Below are 16479 nucleotides of genomic sequence, written 5' to 3' on the forward strand. Positions count from 1 at the left end.
TGGTTGGGTGGAGAACTGCTCTCCTGGGCCTTGTGTCCCACAGCAAACCAGGAGCTGGATAATAAACCTTTCCCTAAGAAGCTTTCTGTTCTGTGATATACTCCACCCCGCATTGAGTACTCTTCCCTGTAAGGTCCTTTCATATTTACCCACCCTTTATTACTTTAATTTATACATTTTGTATGGCTAAAAAGCTTAATCCTGGGGTGAGGGTGGGGAAATGCTCATGAGTTGGCTGCATGCAGTACTTTGGTAACTGTGTGCGTTTATTGTATTGTGTTTGCAGTGTGCTAGGATTTGTTTGGCATGAGTGTGAATGAGCTCGCACCTGGCCTTGCACAATGTCCCTGCTCCTTACTGTAGACTGAAGAGAATATCTCTTACCCTGCGTTAGCAATGGCAAAGCTCCCCCATTGTGTGCTCTATCCCCACATTGCTAATTAGAAATGAAAAGCCTGTGCTTTTTTTTTTTTTTTTTTTTTGTGGTACGTGGGCCTCTCACTGTCGTGGCCTCTCCCGTTGCGGAGCACAGGCTCCGGACGTGCAGGCTCAGCGGCCATGGCTCACGGGCCCAGCCGCTCCGTGGCATGTGGGATCTTCCCGGACCGGGGCACAAACCCGTGTCCCCCGCAGCGGCAGGCGGACTCTCAACCACAGCGCCACCAGGGAAGCCCGAACCTGTGCTTTTCAGAAGGCTCATCTTATGCCGGCATGACACATTTGTTAGTACTCCATGCCGTAACTTGTGAAGAGCTTTTCCACTGCTGCTAATGGGCCTTGTGCTCACACACATTCAGTGGCTGTTGTTATAAACGGATATTTTCCCTTGGGCCATAAACCACAATTCAATTTCAATTTCCCTTTTAACTCATTTACTTCACAAAGATCTAATTTAAGACAGATTAGGTAGAATATTATTGGACTTCATGAGTACCAAGTGACTGTTGCTTAAGAAATATTCTCGTAAGAATCCAAAGCTTGCTGTCCTTCCCATTCCTCCGGAGCTTTAAAGGATCTGGTGTTGGAGCCCAGTATCGAATAAGGGATGAATCTTCTTTTCTGGATTCTTACCAGCAGTTTAACAATGATGACTGAGATTTAAATCAGCCATGTGTATGACTTTAAAATGCTTTTGTATATATTTTTTTAGAAGTCAACCCATCACCAGTCATCCTTATCCATTCTCTCTCCCATAGTCACTGTCCTGCTAAGAACAGGGGGTATAAGTAGGGGATATAGGGCAGGGAAAAAGCAGCCTGTGGTACAGTTCTGTCTGGTACACTTCTGCCCCATGCTGCCCCCTGCCCACATAAGTATAGTTGTCAGGATAGTATTAAGCACTGTTGACCATGGATTTGACAGAGTTTCAGTTGAAGGAGCAAAATAAATAACTCAGGAGAGTTCTAGCAAGATGTAATGTGAAGGAATGAATAATAGTAGGTTTTCTCCTCAAAGGTACGGTTTGCTGCTTTGTTGCACTTAATATTGGATGCTTCTGTGTATTTTGTAAGTTGTAGACTCACAGATGTCAGAGCTGGAAAGGACCTGGGCATGCCCATCAGGCAGCCCCCTCTCTCATGTTAGAGATGAGGAAAATGAGATCCAGAGAGCTGCAGGGGCTCCCCCAGGCCATATAGCCAGGTAGAGGCAGGTGAAGAAGGACAACCTATGTGTTTTAATACCTGACAGGTATTGTGGCAGGTGATGTGGCAGTTCTCAAATCCTGATGAGCACAGATTCCTCTGCAGCTTGTGTATCAGAACCTCTGAGGTGGGACTTGAGAATCTGCTTTTTTTTTTTTTAAAGCTGATCAGATCATTCTTAAGCAACCAGTCTGGTTTAGGTCAGAACTGGTGTTAGTACATAACAGGGATTAGCCAACCTTGACCCCTGGCCCAGATCAGCTCTGCCATTTGCTTTTGTACAGCCCATGAGTTAAGAAGAAGGGTTTTCATGGGACCTCCCTGGCGGTCCAGTGGTTAGGACTCTGCGCTTCCACTGCAGGGGGCACAGGTTCCATCCCTGGTTGGGGAACTAAGATCCCACAGGCCTCATGGTGTGGCTAAAAAAAAAAAAAGAAGGGTTTTCACATTTTTAAAGGGTTGGGGAAAAGTCAAGAGCATAATAATATTTTGTGATATGTGAAAATTTTATGAAATTAAAATTTCCTTGTCTGTAAATAAAGTTTTATTTGAACACAGCCACTCTTATTTATTTACGTATTGTCTGTGGTTACTTTTGCAACTACAATGGCAGGTTGTTGCAACAGGGACTGTATGGCCCATAGAACCTGTAATATTTGCTATCAGACCCTTTACAGAAAAGGTTTGCTGACCCCTGATATATATTATTCTATCTCTCAGATAAGCACTGCAAGCCCCAGTGTTAAAAGGAGATTCCTAAGCTTTGAGAACTTGTGTTGGTCCAAACAGCATCTTGCTGTATGCAAAAGATGAAGTTTGAAAAACTGCATATGAATTTAGCATATGTAAATCTAATTATTTTAACAATAAAGTCTGTTTTATTGTAATACAACTTGCTGCTTGAAGTATGGCGGATTAACCTTCGTTTCTGGAGGTTTAGTGTAAGCTAGACGTTTATTTCTCTTTGAATAGAAGAAACACCTCCTGTTTTTATACTTGATAAAGATAGAGGGTGTAAATATCTAGAAAGGAGTGATGATAAACTATTCTGTATGCAGTATTCAGTATCCAAATTAATTGTGAAATTTCTGCTTCACACATAAAATGTCCATAAGGAAGCCTTTATACCTACAAAACCATCGTTTTAAAATTCACTAAAAAGACCTAGTTTCCCTCAGGATCATCAATCTCTTTCTTGCCAACTCAGCACTGTACTCATTCAGAATCCTAGCTGCCTCCTAGTTCTTCTTCAACCAAGGCCTAACAACTTCAGTTTCCTAACGTCTTCCTTTTCCTTTTCCTCTTCTCCTTTTCCCTCACCTCAGACATACAAGCATTTGTTCAGTCACCAAGCAACAGGCAGTTATCGAGCATCTGCTCCATGCCAGGTGCTGTGCAGGCTCTGACTCTGAGATAGGAAACACCCTCAGTGGTCCCTCTGGACCTATCTTTCCATCATGACCAAACTACAAGATGAGAAATTGGGAAGGTGCAGAGTTTGTTAACTTTTAACAACCCTGTTGCCTGTCTTCTTCTAAGGCAGGTAGGTGACTTTGTAAAGGCCCAGCCTGGTGGTTTTGGATCCTGGGGCACGGGCCAGTGCTTCTTCCGTTGTTGCTGAGGCTTTTATGCAGCGTACCCCAGGGGCTCAACTTTCTCATTCACCAGAGACTCCATCCCCCACACCAGGTTCGTTCTCTGCCATATTCCCATTGAACTGCCTCTCAATTTGGCACAATAGAAGCTGTAAAGAGGCTCTAAACTTGGAATAATATGTTGCTCCTTGCTGCCTGACCTTTGATAGGTGGTGTCCCTCTCCTGAGCTTTTGTGAGATGCATAGAGGATAATAATCCCTCCTTCACACATACTTCATGGGAATATTATGAGGTTGAATGAGGAGGTTATTTAAAAGGCTTGGCATTTTCAGAGAGGGGGTTGCTATAGAAACACAGAGGAGTACAAGTACTTCAGAGAGGGGGTTTTGAGAAAGTGCAGGGCTCTTTGTTTCTTTGGGAAGCCAAAATATGGCAGAGCCAGTAGCTCAGCCCTTGACCTCTTTCAGCCTAACCCCAAGTCTACTACTTCCTCTTGCTTTTAGGATTAGTCTTTCCCTGCAGCGTGCCCCACTGGAACCAGTCCCTTCTAGTACAGGAAGAATATTATTGCAGTGCATTCTCACACTGGGGATGGTGCATTGAGCATTTCCAGGATGTATATGGCTCAGTACCAGCACTGCTTTTCTACTGTGGAGAGACTGGTGTGGCTCTGTCAGATTAGGAAAGGAAAGAGCAGAAGATGAGAAGACAGGAACTTTGAAAAATCTGCCAGCAACCGTTTATTGGGAGTGCTTGGGCTGAGCATTATATTGGAGCTGTGGGAGGTAGTGGGAGGAGTGAGGTTGGTTCCCGCTCTCCAAGAGCTTGAAACTTAGTTCTAGGAGTAGGTGGAGAGGGTGGAGGGGAGGGTACAAAAAGAGCTGGGAGAATAATGAAAGACACGAACTCTGAGTGTAGAAAAGGGGGAGCTCAGAGTAACTGGAAATATACCACAAAAAAGTGGGACCTCAGTACCAAATTCAAAATATCGCTGACCTCTGTGGGAAGGAGAGTGTGTATTTGGAAAGGAGTGCAGAAAGGAGCAGTATTGGTAAGGCATTATTTCCTAGGCTAACTGATGGGTGCATAAATGTGTGTGGTATCGTTGTTTAGAACTTTTTATATGTCTTCTACCTCTTACATGGTTCAGTTTTGTGTGTGTTTTTGTGGTGTTTTGTTTTCATTGAGATACAGTTCACAAGCTAGAAAATCCACCATTTTAAAGTGTACAATTCATTGGCTTTTTGTTCACAAGGTTTGCAGGCATTACCACTATCTAGTTTCACAACACTTTCATCACCCTAGAGAGACCCATTTGCAGCGAGTTGCTAATCCCCTCTCCATCCAGCCCTAGGCAGCCACTAACCAACTTTCCATCAAGATTTGCCTGTTCTGGACATTTCATGTAAACGAAATCGTACAACATGTGGCCTTTTGTGTCTGAACTCTTTTCAAGATTTTGCAAGACCGTGTTGTAGCATGTATAAACACTTAACTTCTCTTTCTTTTTTTCTTGGCCCAGATGTCCTTATTTTTCAAAAAGCTCCTTAAATCTTTCTGAAGTTCAGAATGGGTTGGGAACCACTTTTAGCTATTACTATTCTTAATTCTATTATTTGGCTTGGAATAAAACTGATTTTAAAAAATGTATCAATAACACCTTACTGGGCACTTTTCAGGTAATAATGTACAGTTGACCCTTGAACGATGCAGGGGTTAAGGCCATGGACCCTTAGCATAGTTGAAAATCCTCATATAATTTCTAGCCAGCCCTCCAAACATGCAGTGTCCCCCACACCTGCGGTCCCTTAGTGTCTGCGGTTCCTCTGTACCTGTGCTTCCGCAGCCACAGATTCAACCGACTGTGGATTGTGTAGTACTGTAGGATTTACTATTGAAAACAATCCACGTACAGGTGGACCTGAGCAGTTCAAACCCATGTTGTTCAAGGGTCAATATATTTTTATTGTGGTAAACTATACATAACACAAAATTTACCATTTTAACTATTTTTAAGTGCACAATTCAGTGGTATTAAATACATCCACCATGTTGTACAACCATCGCCACTATCCATTTCCACAAATTTTTTTATCATCTCAAACAGAAACTTTGCCCATTAAACAATAACTCTCCATTCCTCCTGCCTGAGGCACCTCATAAACTCTATTCTACTTTCTGTCTCTGTGAATTTGCTAATTCTAGATACCTCAGATAAGTGGAATCATATAACATTTGTCCTTTTGTGTCTGGCTTATTTCACTTAGCATAATGTCTTCTAGGTTCATCTATGTTGTAGCATATGTCAGAATTTCAATCCTTTTAAGACTGGAGAGTATCCTGTTACATGGATATATGCCACATTTTGTTTACCTGTTTGTCAGTTGATGGGTTGTTTCCACTTTTGCAGTATTTTGAATAGTGCTTTTATGAACATCCACGTATACATTTCTGTGTGAACCTGTTTTTAGTTCTCCTGGACATATAGCTAGGAGTGGAATTGCTGGGTCATGTGGTAACTCATTGTTTAACTTTTGAGGAACTGCCAACTGTTTCCCAAAGTGGATTAACAATTTTATATTCCTGCCAGTAATATACGAGAGTTCCAATTTCTTTATATTCTTGCCAGCATTTGTTATTTTCCATGTTCTTTTTTAAAATTATTACCATCCTAGTGGATGTAAAGAGGTATCTCATTGTGGTTTTATTTGCATTTCCCTAATGACTAATAATGTTGAATATCTTTTCATGTGCTTATTGGCTGTTTGTATATCTGCTTTGTAGAAATGTCTATTCAAATCCTTACCTATTTTTAAGTTGGATTATTTGTCTTTTTACTGTCGAGTCGTAGGTGTTTTTTTTAATCTATTCTGGCTGCTAAACCCTTATTAGATACATGATTTGCAAATATTTTCACCCATCCTTTGGGTTGTCTTTTCACTTTCTTAATAGTGTCATTTGCTGCACAAAAGTTTTGAATTTTGATGAAGTCCAGTTTATCTATTTTTTTCCTTTGTTGCTTGTGCTTTAGGTGTCACACCTATGACACCATTGCCTAATCCAAAGGTATAAAGATTTACACCTATGTTTTCTTCAATGAGTTTTATAGTTTTAGCCTTTACATTTAGGTCTTTGATCCATTTTGAGTTAATTTTCATATCGGGTGTGAGATAGAGGTTCAGATTCATTCTTTTGCATGTGGTTATCAAGTTGTCCCAGCACCATTTATTGAAGACTGCTCTTTCCCCTTTAAATTGTCTTGTCGAAAACCCTTGTCGAAAATCAATTGACTATAGATGTATGGGTTTATTTCTGGACTCTCAATTCTATCCTATTGATGTGTTTGGCTATCCTCATGTTAGTACCACAGTTTTGATTATTATAGCTTTGTGGTAAGCTTTGAAATGGAGAAGTGCGAGTCTTCAACTTTGTCCTTATTTTTTCAAGATTGTTTTGACTATTTTGGTTCCCTTAAATTTCTATACAGATTTTAGGATCAGCTTGTTAGTTTGTGCCCAAAAAGGCAGTTGAAATTTTGATAGAGATTGCATTGAACCATAACAATATTAAGTCTTGCAATCCATGAGTGCAAGATGTCCTTCCATTTATTTATGTTTTTTTCAATCTCTTTTAATGATGTTTTATAGTTTTCAGTGTATAAGTCTTATACTTCTTTTGTTAAATTTATTCCTAGGTGTTTTATTCTTTTGGATGCTCTTGTAAATGGAGTTGTTTTCTTTCTTTTTTTTTCTTTTTATAGTTTTTAAAACATTTATTTATTTAATTTATTTTTGACTGCATTGGGTCTTTGTTGCTGTGCATGTGGGCTTTCTCTAGTTGCGGCGAGTGGGGGCTACTCTTCGTTGCGGTGCGCGGGCTTCTCATTGTGGTAGCTTGTCCTGTTGCGGAGCACGGGCTCTAGGCACACAGGCTTCAGTAGTTGTGGCGTGCAGGATCAGTAGTGGTTCGCAGGCTCAGTAGTTATGGTTCGCGGGCTCTAGAGTCCAGGCTCAGTAGTTGTGGCACACGGGCTTAGTTGCTCCTCGGCATGTGGGATCTTCCTGGACCAGGGCTCGAACCCGTGTCCCCTGCATTGGCAGGTGGATTCTTAACCACTGAGCCACCAGGGGAGCCCCATAGCGTTGTGTTCTTTTTTTTCTTTTCTTTTTTTTTTGTGGTACATGGACCTCTCACTGTTGTGGCCTCTCCCGTTGCAGAGCACAGGCTCCGGATGCGCAGGCTCAGCGGCCATGGCTCACGGGCCCAGCCGCTCTATAGCGTTGTCTTCTTAATTTCATTTTCAGATTGTTTATTGCTAGTATATGGAAATACAACTGATTTTCATATGTTGATCTTGTGTCTTGGAACCTTGCTGAACTTGTTTATGAGCTCTAATAGTTTTGTGTGTATGTAATCCTTAGGGTTTTCCGTATATGAGATCATTTCATCTGCAAATAGAAATAGTTTTTCTTGCCTAATTGGCTTGTCTAGAACGTCCAGTACAGTGTTGAATGGAAGTGGTGAGAGTGGAATCCTTGTTTCTCGTTTTAGGGAGAAAGCTTTTAGTCTTTTAACATTAAAAACAATGTTAGCTGTGGATTTTTCATAGATGCCCTTTATCAGGTTAAGGAAGTTCCCTTCTATTTCTAGTTTGTTGAATGTTTTTATTATGAAAGAGTATTGGATTTTGTCAAATGTTTTTTCTGCATCTATTGAGATGATCATGCAGTAATTATGCTTTATTTTATTAATATGTTGTATTACATTGATTGCTTTTCATATGTTAAATCATCTTTGCATTTCTGGGATAAATCTCACTTGTCTTGGTGTATAATCCTTATTTTATATGCTACCAGATACTGTTGGCTGGTACTTTGTTGAGGCTTTTTGTATCTATATTCATAAGGGATATTAGTCTATAGTTTTCTTTTCTTGTAATGTCTTTGTATGGTTTTGTATCAAGGCAGTACTGACCTTACAGAATGAGTTGGGAAGTGTGCCCTTTTCTTCTATTCTTTGGAAGAATTTGTGAAGGATTGGTGTTAATTCTTTAAACATTTGGTAGCATTCATCAGAGAAGCCATCTGGTCCTGGGCTTTTCTTTGTGAGGGTTCATTTTTTTAATGCAAGGTGCAGAAGAGTATTTATGGTAGAATCCCATTTGAGAGAGAGAGAGAAGGAGAGTCTTTTTAAGGCTATATTTATGTTATATTAATACAGAAAAGTTTTGAAAAGATATACAAGCAGCAAAGGTTATCGTTGGGTCATGAGATGGAACTTGTCTTCTCTTCCTTTTTTTTTTTTTTTTTTTTTGTGGTACACGGGCCTCTCACTGTTGTGGTGTCTCCCGTTGTGGAGCGCAGGCTCAGCGGCCATGGCTCACGGGCCCAGCTGCTCCGCGGCGTGTGGGATCCTCCCGGACTGGGGCACAAACCCGCGTCCCCTGCATCGGCAGGCGGACTCTCAACCACTGCGCCACCAGGGAAGCCCGTCCTCTCTTCCTTTTTTTATGATTATGAACGTGTATTGCTTTAAATTAAAAAACAGAACAAAACCAAAAACCTACTTAAAATGGCTAGCATTTGACCATTTGCTTTTTTCACCTGCATGGTGAGATGCTAGGGCTGTGTACTTGCCACTGACCTTGTGTCCTTAGGAGCTCAGTCTAGTAGGCCCCTACATCCCTCTCCAGCTTCACAGTCTGCTGCTCCCCCTCTCTATTTTATCCTCCATCAACACTGAATTACTTATCAATTTCCTGAAAACACCCACAGTTCTGTGCTACTGTACCTTTGTAATCCTATGTTGGTCCCTTTCCTTGCCAACCCTTCCTCCTTTATCTGCCCAATTAATCTCTCTTAATCTCCGCTTATCCTTTAAAACCCCTTCCAAATGTTTAGTTACCTGCCTTTGTGAACACCTCCCAACCCACTCTCTTCCCTTGCATTTCCCACCCAAGGGGGGAAAAATCTCTCTCTCCTGCTGCCTCATACATTACGCATATTTTTGTTACTGAACTTTGTATTTACCCTGCATAATAATTACTAGTTCACATATATGTCTTCCCTAAAAGTACAATTTTATTCAATCCTGTATCCAAGGAGCTTAGCACAATGCTTGGCACAAAACATGCTCAAAAAGATTTTAATTGAATTGAGGTCATGCGACAGGAAAAGGCATTCTGGGTAGGATGAGCAATGAGAGCCAAGACCAAAGTTTAAATGACTATAACCTGTACTGGTTTGGCAAGACAGGAGGATTCATGCCAGGAATGATTTTGGCAAGGCTGATAATGGAGGCTCTTAAAAGCCAGACAGAGTAGACTTGGTAGGTAAATACTGGCTGAATGAAGAACCCTCCTCACCTCCTTTGAGTTTTTGCTCAAATCTCTCTTCTCGGTAGGCTTACCCTGACCACCTGAGAGGGATAGACTCGGAGTTTGGGGTTGATAGATGCAAACTATTACATTTAGAATGGATAAACAATAGGGTCCTATTGTGTAGCACAGGGAACTATATCCAATCTCGTGGGATAAACCATAATGGAAAAGACTATTTTAAAAAAAAAGAATGTGTATATGTGTATAACTGAGTCACTTTGCTGTACAGCAGAGATGGGCACAACATGGTAAATCAACTATACTTCAAAAAAATAACACACCAAACCTGTCATCTCTCCATTCACCCCATCCCCTGACCCCTGCACTCTAGAGCCTCCTTTCCCTGATCATCTTCCTTTTTCCATAGCACTTATCACATTTGGTGTAATTTACTTACTCATTATGTTTTTTATTTATTATCTGCCTCCCCCCTTAGAGTATAAGCTCCTCACACTAGGGTGGCCTTGTTTACTGATACTTCCCAAGCACCTAGAACGTTGCCTGGCATATAGTAGGCACTGAGTAAATATTTGTTGAGTGAATGAATCCTAAATTAATAAATTTAGGGCTTCCCTGGTGGCGCAGTGGTTGAGAGTCCGCCTGCCGATTCAAGGGACATGGGTTCGTGCCCCAGTCCGGGAAGATCCCACATGCCGTGGAGCGGCTGGGCCCGTGAGCCATGGCCACTGAGCCTGCGCGTCCAGAGCCTGTGCTCCGCAACGGGAGAGGCCACAGCAGTGAGAGGCACGTGTACCGCAAAAAAATAAAAAGGGAAAAAAAAATAAAAAATAAACTTAAGTATCTTGTCCAGAGCTGGCATAAAGTAGTTTACGTATAATTCAAATGTCTTGTTTCTGAAAGGAAAGTTTATTCTGTAAAAATGCTGAGATAGTGTCATCTATTTGTAATGTAATCTGGGGCAGGGAGGGGGGAGGGAGGTGAGGGAAAGAGGTCTCTCTTGCCTTAATATTGCCTGAAGGTTTCTTGCCCTAGACACCAAACTGGGAAGTAAAACTTATAAGTACGTTTGAGTTTATTTCTTGCCTAGAAAAATGTTGTTACATGTGATGATTAATTCCCATGCTTTAATAATTTCTCTCTCTCTCTTTCCACAGACCTTTGTAGTATTAAACAGAGGGAAAACTCTCTTCAGATTTAGTGCCACGCCTGCCTTGTACATTTTAAGTCCTTTTAACCTGATAAGAAGAATAGCTATTAAAATTTTGATACATTCATATCCTTTTCTGCAAATGTGGAGTGAGTGCAGCAGTTGCATGGTCGCTGGTGTGTGTTTCTGAATGTGGACAACTTAATTGTATGTTAAGTATTTTACCAATAGTGTAGGTGACTATCCCACCAGTCAGAAGTTTTAAGAGTGACTTCTGCTGAATCCTGAGGTGAGCTTCAGCAAATTCTTTTTTCTTAGGATGATGTCATGGGAGTCTGGAATTTTGTGGATATCATTGAGAGCAACAAATTAAGATGGTAACCTTTTACGGAAGTCTTACTTTTTAAAGCACTCAGACTTCAAGAGTTAGATTGTTCAGCTTCTTATATATTAAAGTCTATATTAGAACTTTTGAAAAGCTACTTCTTGAGTTACAAATAATTGAATGAGTGTTTTAGAGATCTGCCTTGAATATTTTTGATTTCTTGAACAGTGAGCTTAGAAAGTATCTAAGATAGTTTCTCAGATTAAATGGCCTCCTTGGTACAGAGGTTTAGATCTAGATTGCAAGATTGCCATGAATCTGTTTTGGTATTTTTGCTCCCCTTAAACAGAAAATGCCAATTTATTCATGTGGCTTGACTTTTATGTCTTATTAATATAGGAGAGTATATGACAGATGAAAAATTATGTGATGGGGTTAGCAACTTTGCATAGTGACTTTAAACTTCCATGGTTGGCCTTCAGTTTGACAGTACTTAGTCCCATGCTTCAGAGTTTTTGTACCCTCCAAGTAGGATGAGGAAACCAGCAGTTGCTACTTTGTAAATAGGTTTGCTAAGCTTTTGCACATTTTATTAACAGTAAGAACTTCGCAACCTGGTCTGGAATCTTTGGTTTACAAGCAACATAGATCTGAAATCTAAAGGTTTATAAGTAAATAAACAACTCACAATGGACTTCTTCCCTTTTTGCTGGATCAGAAGATGGTGTTTTTTCTCTTCTAGCCAGAACATGTTGTTATTCCCTGAAGAAAAATACAGCTGTAGTGAAGAAAAAAATCCAGCTGTAAGAAGTAGTTTTTCTTTTTAAAACTCCACTAATAGAATGAAGAGAGTGAATGCCATTAGCAAGAGAGAGTGAATTAGCAACAAATGAGATATGGCTTCTGTGCTTATTAAAGTGACAGTTTGAGTTCGAGTAACTCATACCGACCTGAAGCCGTTTAATTTTTCTCAGTAGACAAGAGCAGGAAGGGCTGAGAGAGCTCCTGGATGGAATTAAAATGGCAACAGAATGATTTGCTACCCATAAACATTCCCAGGCACTTTCAGAATGACCAGATGAACTTGCCTCATTACCTAACTGTTAGGAGTACGGTGGTGCAGATGTCCTTAAAATCCCTACCCAATGTACCATAACCGGTTTCCCAGATTGGACAAATTCAGCATACATTGACTGTTGCCTTGCCCCACAAGAACAATCAGACCTTTGGAAGACTATTAAAAAAAAGAAAAATCATTAATGACATGCACATTTCCAAATAACGGGTAATGCAAGATAATTAACAATAAATGACTACTGAATAATATAGACTAGGTTTAATTTATTTTCTCACCTGATGACTTTGGCATCTGGTAGACTACAAGATTTCTGGTTATTGGGCAGCGAGGTATTTAGAGGCATAAGTGGTAAGAGGGAGAAATGTTTATCCAAAAGGAGTAGAACAGTGACAGTGCTTTTGAAAGAAAGAGAGTGGCCATGCTGCTGTGCCCACTCACATTCTCTGGCCAGGTGTGGGTACACATGGTGGCACTCTGTGTTCATGGTGATGACCACAGTTTTCATTATCACCTCGCCTTTTCCTGCTCTCTGTGCTTTGTCTCCTTTCAGGTTACTGATTTAATTCCTGTGATACCCAATGCGATATGTGTTTGCTTCCTGAGGATAAAAACTGGCCAGATTTTGTATATTCTCCCTTGACTTTTTTCTACAGTGTTTAGCATGATCATTATGTGCACTATTTTGACCAACTGTGTATTCATGACTTTTAGTAACCCTCCTGAATGGTCGAAGAATGTGGAGTAAGTAGCTCATTTATTTATTTTTCTGCCAGCTTGTTTTAAGGATTTTTAGTCACTGAATCTTGCACTGCACAGCTTATCCACCAAGGAAGAAAATTATTGCCCACTTTTCATGTCACAAAGATGTGTGAGGATACATGTGGAATTTAAGAAATATCCTTAGAGGTCAACTCTAGAAAGAGAAAGTATGCCCTGGAAGTTACTGCTCATCACCTCTGCCCTTTCCTGTGTCAGCCAATGCTTTGACTTGCTGCCCCATCACCATCTTGTACCCTCAGTTCCTGATGATACTGCCTTCTTCTCCAACATTAGCTTTCCCTTTCTTTTTGACTTGTCTCAAGTTAAAATTAGCTGTGGGGCCTCCTCGCCTGGTTCAAAATGATCATGTGCTAGATGGCAATACAGAGTTTTTCCTTTGCAATACCCGTCAGGGCCCAGTGCAACATTCCAGAGTTCTTGGTTTGTACGTTTCAGTAATTTTCATTTGAAGCATCCCTTTCTCTTCCTCACTTCCTTTCTGCTGCATTGGCTGTGTTCTTTCTGTTTTGTCTCTGTTAGTTGAAGCCACCCGTCATCAAGTGTTATCTTAAAAGATTCATTTAAAGTTTCTGTCTGTTCAGAAATTACCTCAAGATATCCATTTCTTTGACAGGTACACGTTCACAGGGATTTATACATTTGAATCACTAGTGAAAATCATTGCAAGAGGTTTCTGCATAGATGGCTTTACCTTTTTACGGGATCCGTGGAACTGGTTAGATTTCAGTGTCATCATGATGGCGTAAGTTCTCTGCTTACTTTATTGGTGTTCTGGGTGTGGTTGTACTCTTGGGTGTGTTTGTATGACAGTTTGTAAGTGTGAGTTTGTGGGCTTAGCTGTATGAGGAATTAATGGATAACCATGTAAGGTGGTATGGACTTACGCCTATGATTCTTGCTTATGAAGGCCTCTTGCGGTTCAGGAAATGACAGCATGTATAGATGGGAGATGGTGAGCAGAGGCTTGACAGGTGGGAGAGAAAGTAGGAAGTGATTTCCCATTGACACTCCCTCATATTTTATTTTCCCCTACAGCATTGACCGGGGGTCGCACAATTATCACTAGGCGGCCTCGGTGAAGACCTCAGATTTTTTAGGTGTAAACCTTAGGCTGGAACTCAGTGTCCTGGGTATGTTATATCACATGTAATTTCATGAGGCTATCCAGATGTTGTGGAATTCAGAGCATATTTTAGAGTCAAAACACGAACCAAGTGTATCCAATCTGGTCACTTCGTAAAGAATTACCGACCACAGCTTCAAACTATTATTACTAGGGAGCAGTGTAACACCACATTGGTATGCTAGGGTAATCTGTGTTGTTTTAACAATGAAAATGTATCTCTTTGGGAAGTTTAGCTGGTGATAGAAGAGTTATAGCAGAGTTTATTTTTTATTTTCAGGTTGGGAAAGTACTTTGTGGTTTGGTAGGGGCTAAGTGTGTTGTATAGATTGTGTGTGTGTTTATGTGTATGCACACAGACGTGTAAGAAATTGAGTGCATTTGTGTATGTATGGGTCTGAACATCAGATAGAAAAATGTATTTCAACTGTAAAGTGTGAATGAATGATATGCATTGAATATTTGAAACTGGAACTTTGACTTTCTGTTATATTAAGACAATTTCTGGCTTTCCAGCATTATGAATACACATTGGTGTTCATTTAAAATTTAAGTGTCCTTGCTAGGCACAGAGCTGGTGAGCACTTAACACAATATTGGCACTTAACACAGTGCCACAGTGCCACATTGGCACTTAAATGAGCACTTTACACAATATTGGCTCTGATCCCATGATCTAGATTTTTCCTGAGCCCTGTTTTTGTATGTCACGGGCTAAAACTTCATCTGTAGGCATGACTGCAAAGATATGCAAACAACTCTTAGATAAGTCATTTATGCAGAGATTTTAGGCATTTTTGCCATTGTCAACTAGGGAGTTACTTTAATGTAGATTTGTTTTTATGAGACTCCTGTTGCAGAAATTTGTCTCCTTTTCCTAAGAAATTGTTCATAAAACTTGGAGACATAAGCCTTTGAATACCTCCTGGCCTTCCTTTTTACTAAAAAAAAGTGAAAGGACTAAGTAGTCATTCTGATTGGGATCTGTACATCACAATGCTGAGGAAGAAAGGAAGCCCTAGGAACCTTCTGGTGGTATCACTTCTTTCAAATACACTTTTGAGTTCTCCTTGCCCAATTGAAAAAAAAATGTGTTCCTTAAATGTTTATATTTTGAAACTTTTCTTTTTCAAGGAAATAAATGAAATCATAGCTTGTATATAAGACCCTTTCTTACCCCCGTTCTCAAACCCTCGCCCAGTGGTACCATTACAAGTTAACTTTGGTTTGATTCTGCAGGTATATAACAGAGTTTGTAAACCTAGGCAATGTTTCAGCTCTACGCACTTTCAGGGTACTGAGGGCTTTGAAAACTATTTCGGTAATCCCAGGTAAGATGGCCCGGGGTTGGTGTTAGGTGTTGGGTTAGGGCCCTGACGTGACGTATTGTACTTTTTGTTTTGTTGTGGTTTTGTTTTTTTCCTTTGGTGTTTGTGTTTGTGTCCGTGTTTGTCATTTGTGTCTGTGCGTGACCTCCCTTACTACAGATATGTGACAGAGTTTGTGGACCTGGGCAATGTCTCAGCGCTGAGAACATTCAGGGTTCTGCGAGCTTTGAAAACTATCTCTGTAATTCCAGGTGAGAACATTTAAACACAAGACTGACTTTGCCTCATCTCCTCTCTCTCCTCCATTCATTTTGTCCACCACGTTCTGAAGCGGCATCAGCACAGCTGATATGGCCTTGCATTCCGCATGTTTGTCCTGGGAGACGTTCCCTGGAATGGCTCTTTGGTCCTTAGCAGTATCTCTGACAGTGCTTGCTAGGCATGCGGCCCCCATTCCATCCATGCTTTGAAAAAGCACGTGCTTAAGAATCACTTGGATCTTACAATATCTGAAAGAATTGTCACGGAGCTAGCTGTCTCTTTGAATATCAGTCACTTGCTTCCTAGCCTCATGGAATTACGGTAATTTTAACGTTCACCATCATTCCATCGCTTACGATTTCTAGGCTTCCTATCGCATGGTTTGCTGATGGGATGTTATTCGAAGAATTGTACTTTTATTGTTACTGTGTTAATGGAATTATTTAATCACAGAAGAGACCTTACCCAGTTAACTAGTCCAGTGTTCCAGACAAATTTAAGAGCCTGAACTTTAATAATCACTGTCTATCACATTCTGTGCTGTCTGTTTCACTAGAATAAGAACCAGTAGACATCTACTACATATATATTGAGAGACCATTCTCAAACATAAATCCCAGTGAAAGCTTATGCAGGTGCTGTTAAAAAAAAAAAAGTCGAAGGTAAGATAAGATACGTCTAAACATGTGGGCAAACAAAAAAGTACAGAAACTTCATAAGAAAAAAAAAAAAGGAATCCGCGGGTGGTTGAGAGGTAGTTGATTGACAGTCTCTCTAAAATTTTTGCCTTTTTTTTTCTTGGTTCTGGTTGAGCTGGCTCAGTGGTTCTTAACCTTTTGAAGGTTTTGGATCCTTTTG

At 40.5% G+C, this 16479-nt stretch overlaps 1 protein-coding gene across 1 annotated transcript in view; it reads left to right on the forward strand.

Annotated features, from left to right (window-relative positions):
• SCN8A (sodium voltage-gated channel alpha subunit 8) overlaps positions 1 to 16479 on the forward strand; it is a 171902-nt gene that overhangs the window by 72909 nt on the left and 82514 nt on the right. The window contains exons 3-6 of the mRNA XM_029204589.1: positions 10734 to 10852; positions 12781 to 12870; positions 13523 to 13651; positions 15520 to 15611. Coding sequence (XP_029060422.1) covers positions 10734 to 10852; positions 12781 to 12870; positions 13523 to 13651; positions 15520 to 15611 — 430 coding nt within the window. The remainder of the gene's footprint in view (positions 1 to 10733; positions 10853 to 12780; positions 12871 to 13522; positions 13652 to 15519; positions 15612 to 16479) is intronic.

Source organism: Monodon monoceros, unplaced genomic scaffold (genome assembly GCF_005190385.1).
Source record: "Monodon monoceros isolate NGI ecotype Baffin Bay Population unplaced genomic scaffold, NGI_Narwhal_1 Super_Scaffold_6, whole genome shotgun sequence".
In the NCBI taxonomy this organism is placed as follows: domain Eukaryota; kingdom Metazoa; phylum Chordata; class Mammalia; order Artiodactyla; family Monodontidae; genus Monodon; species Monodon monoceros.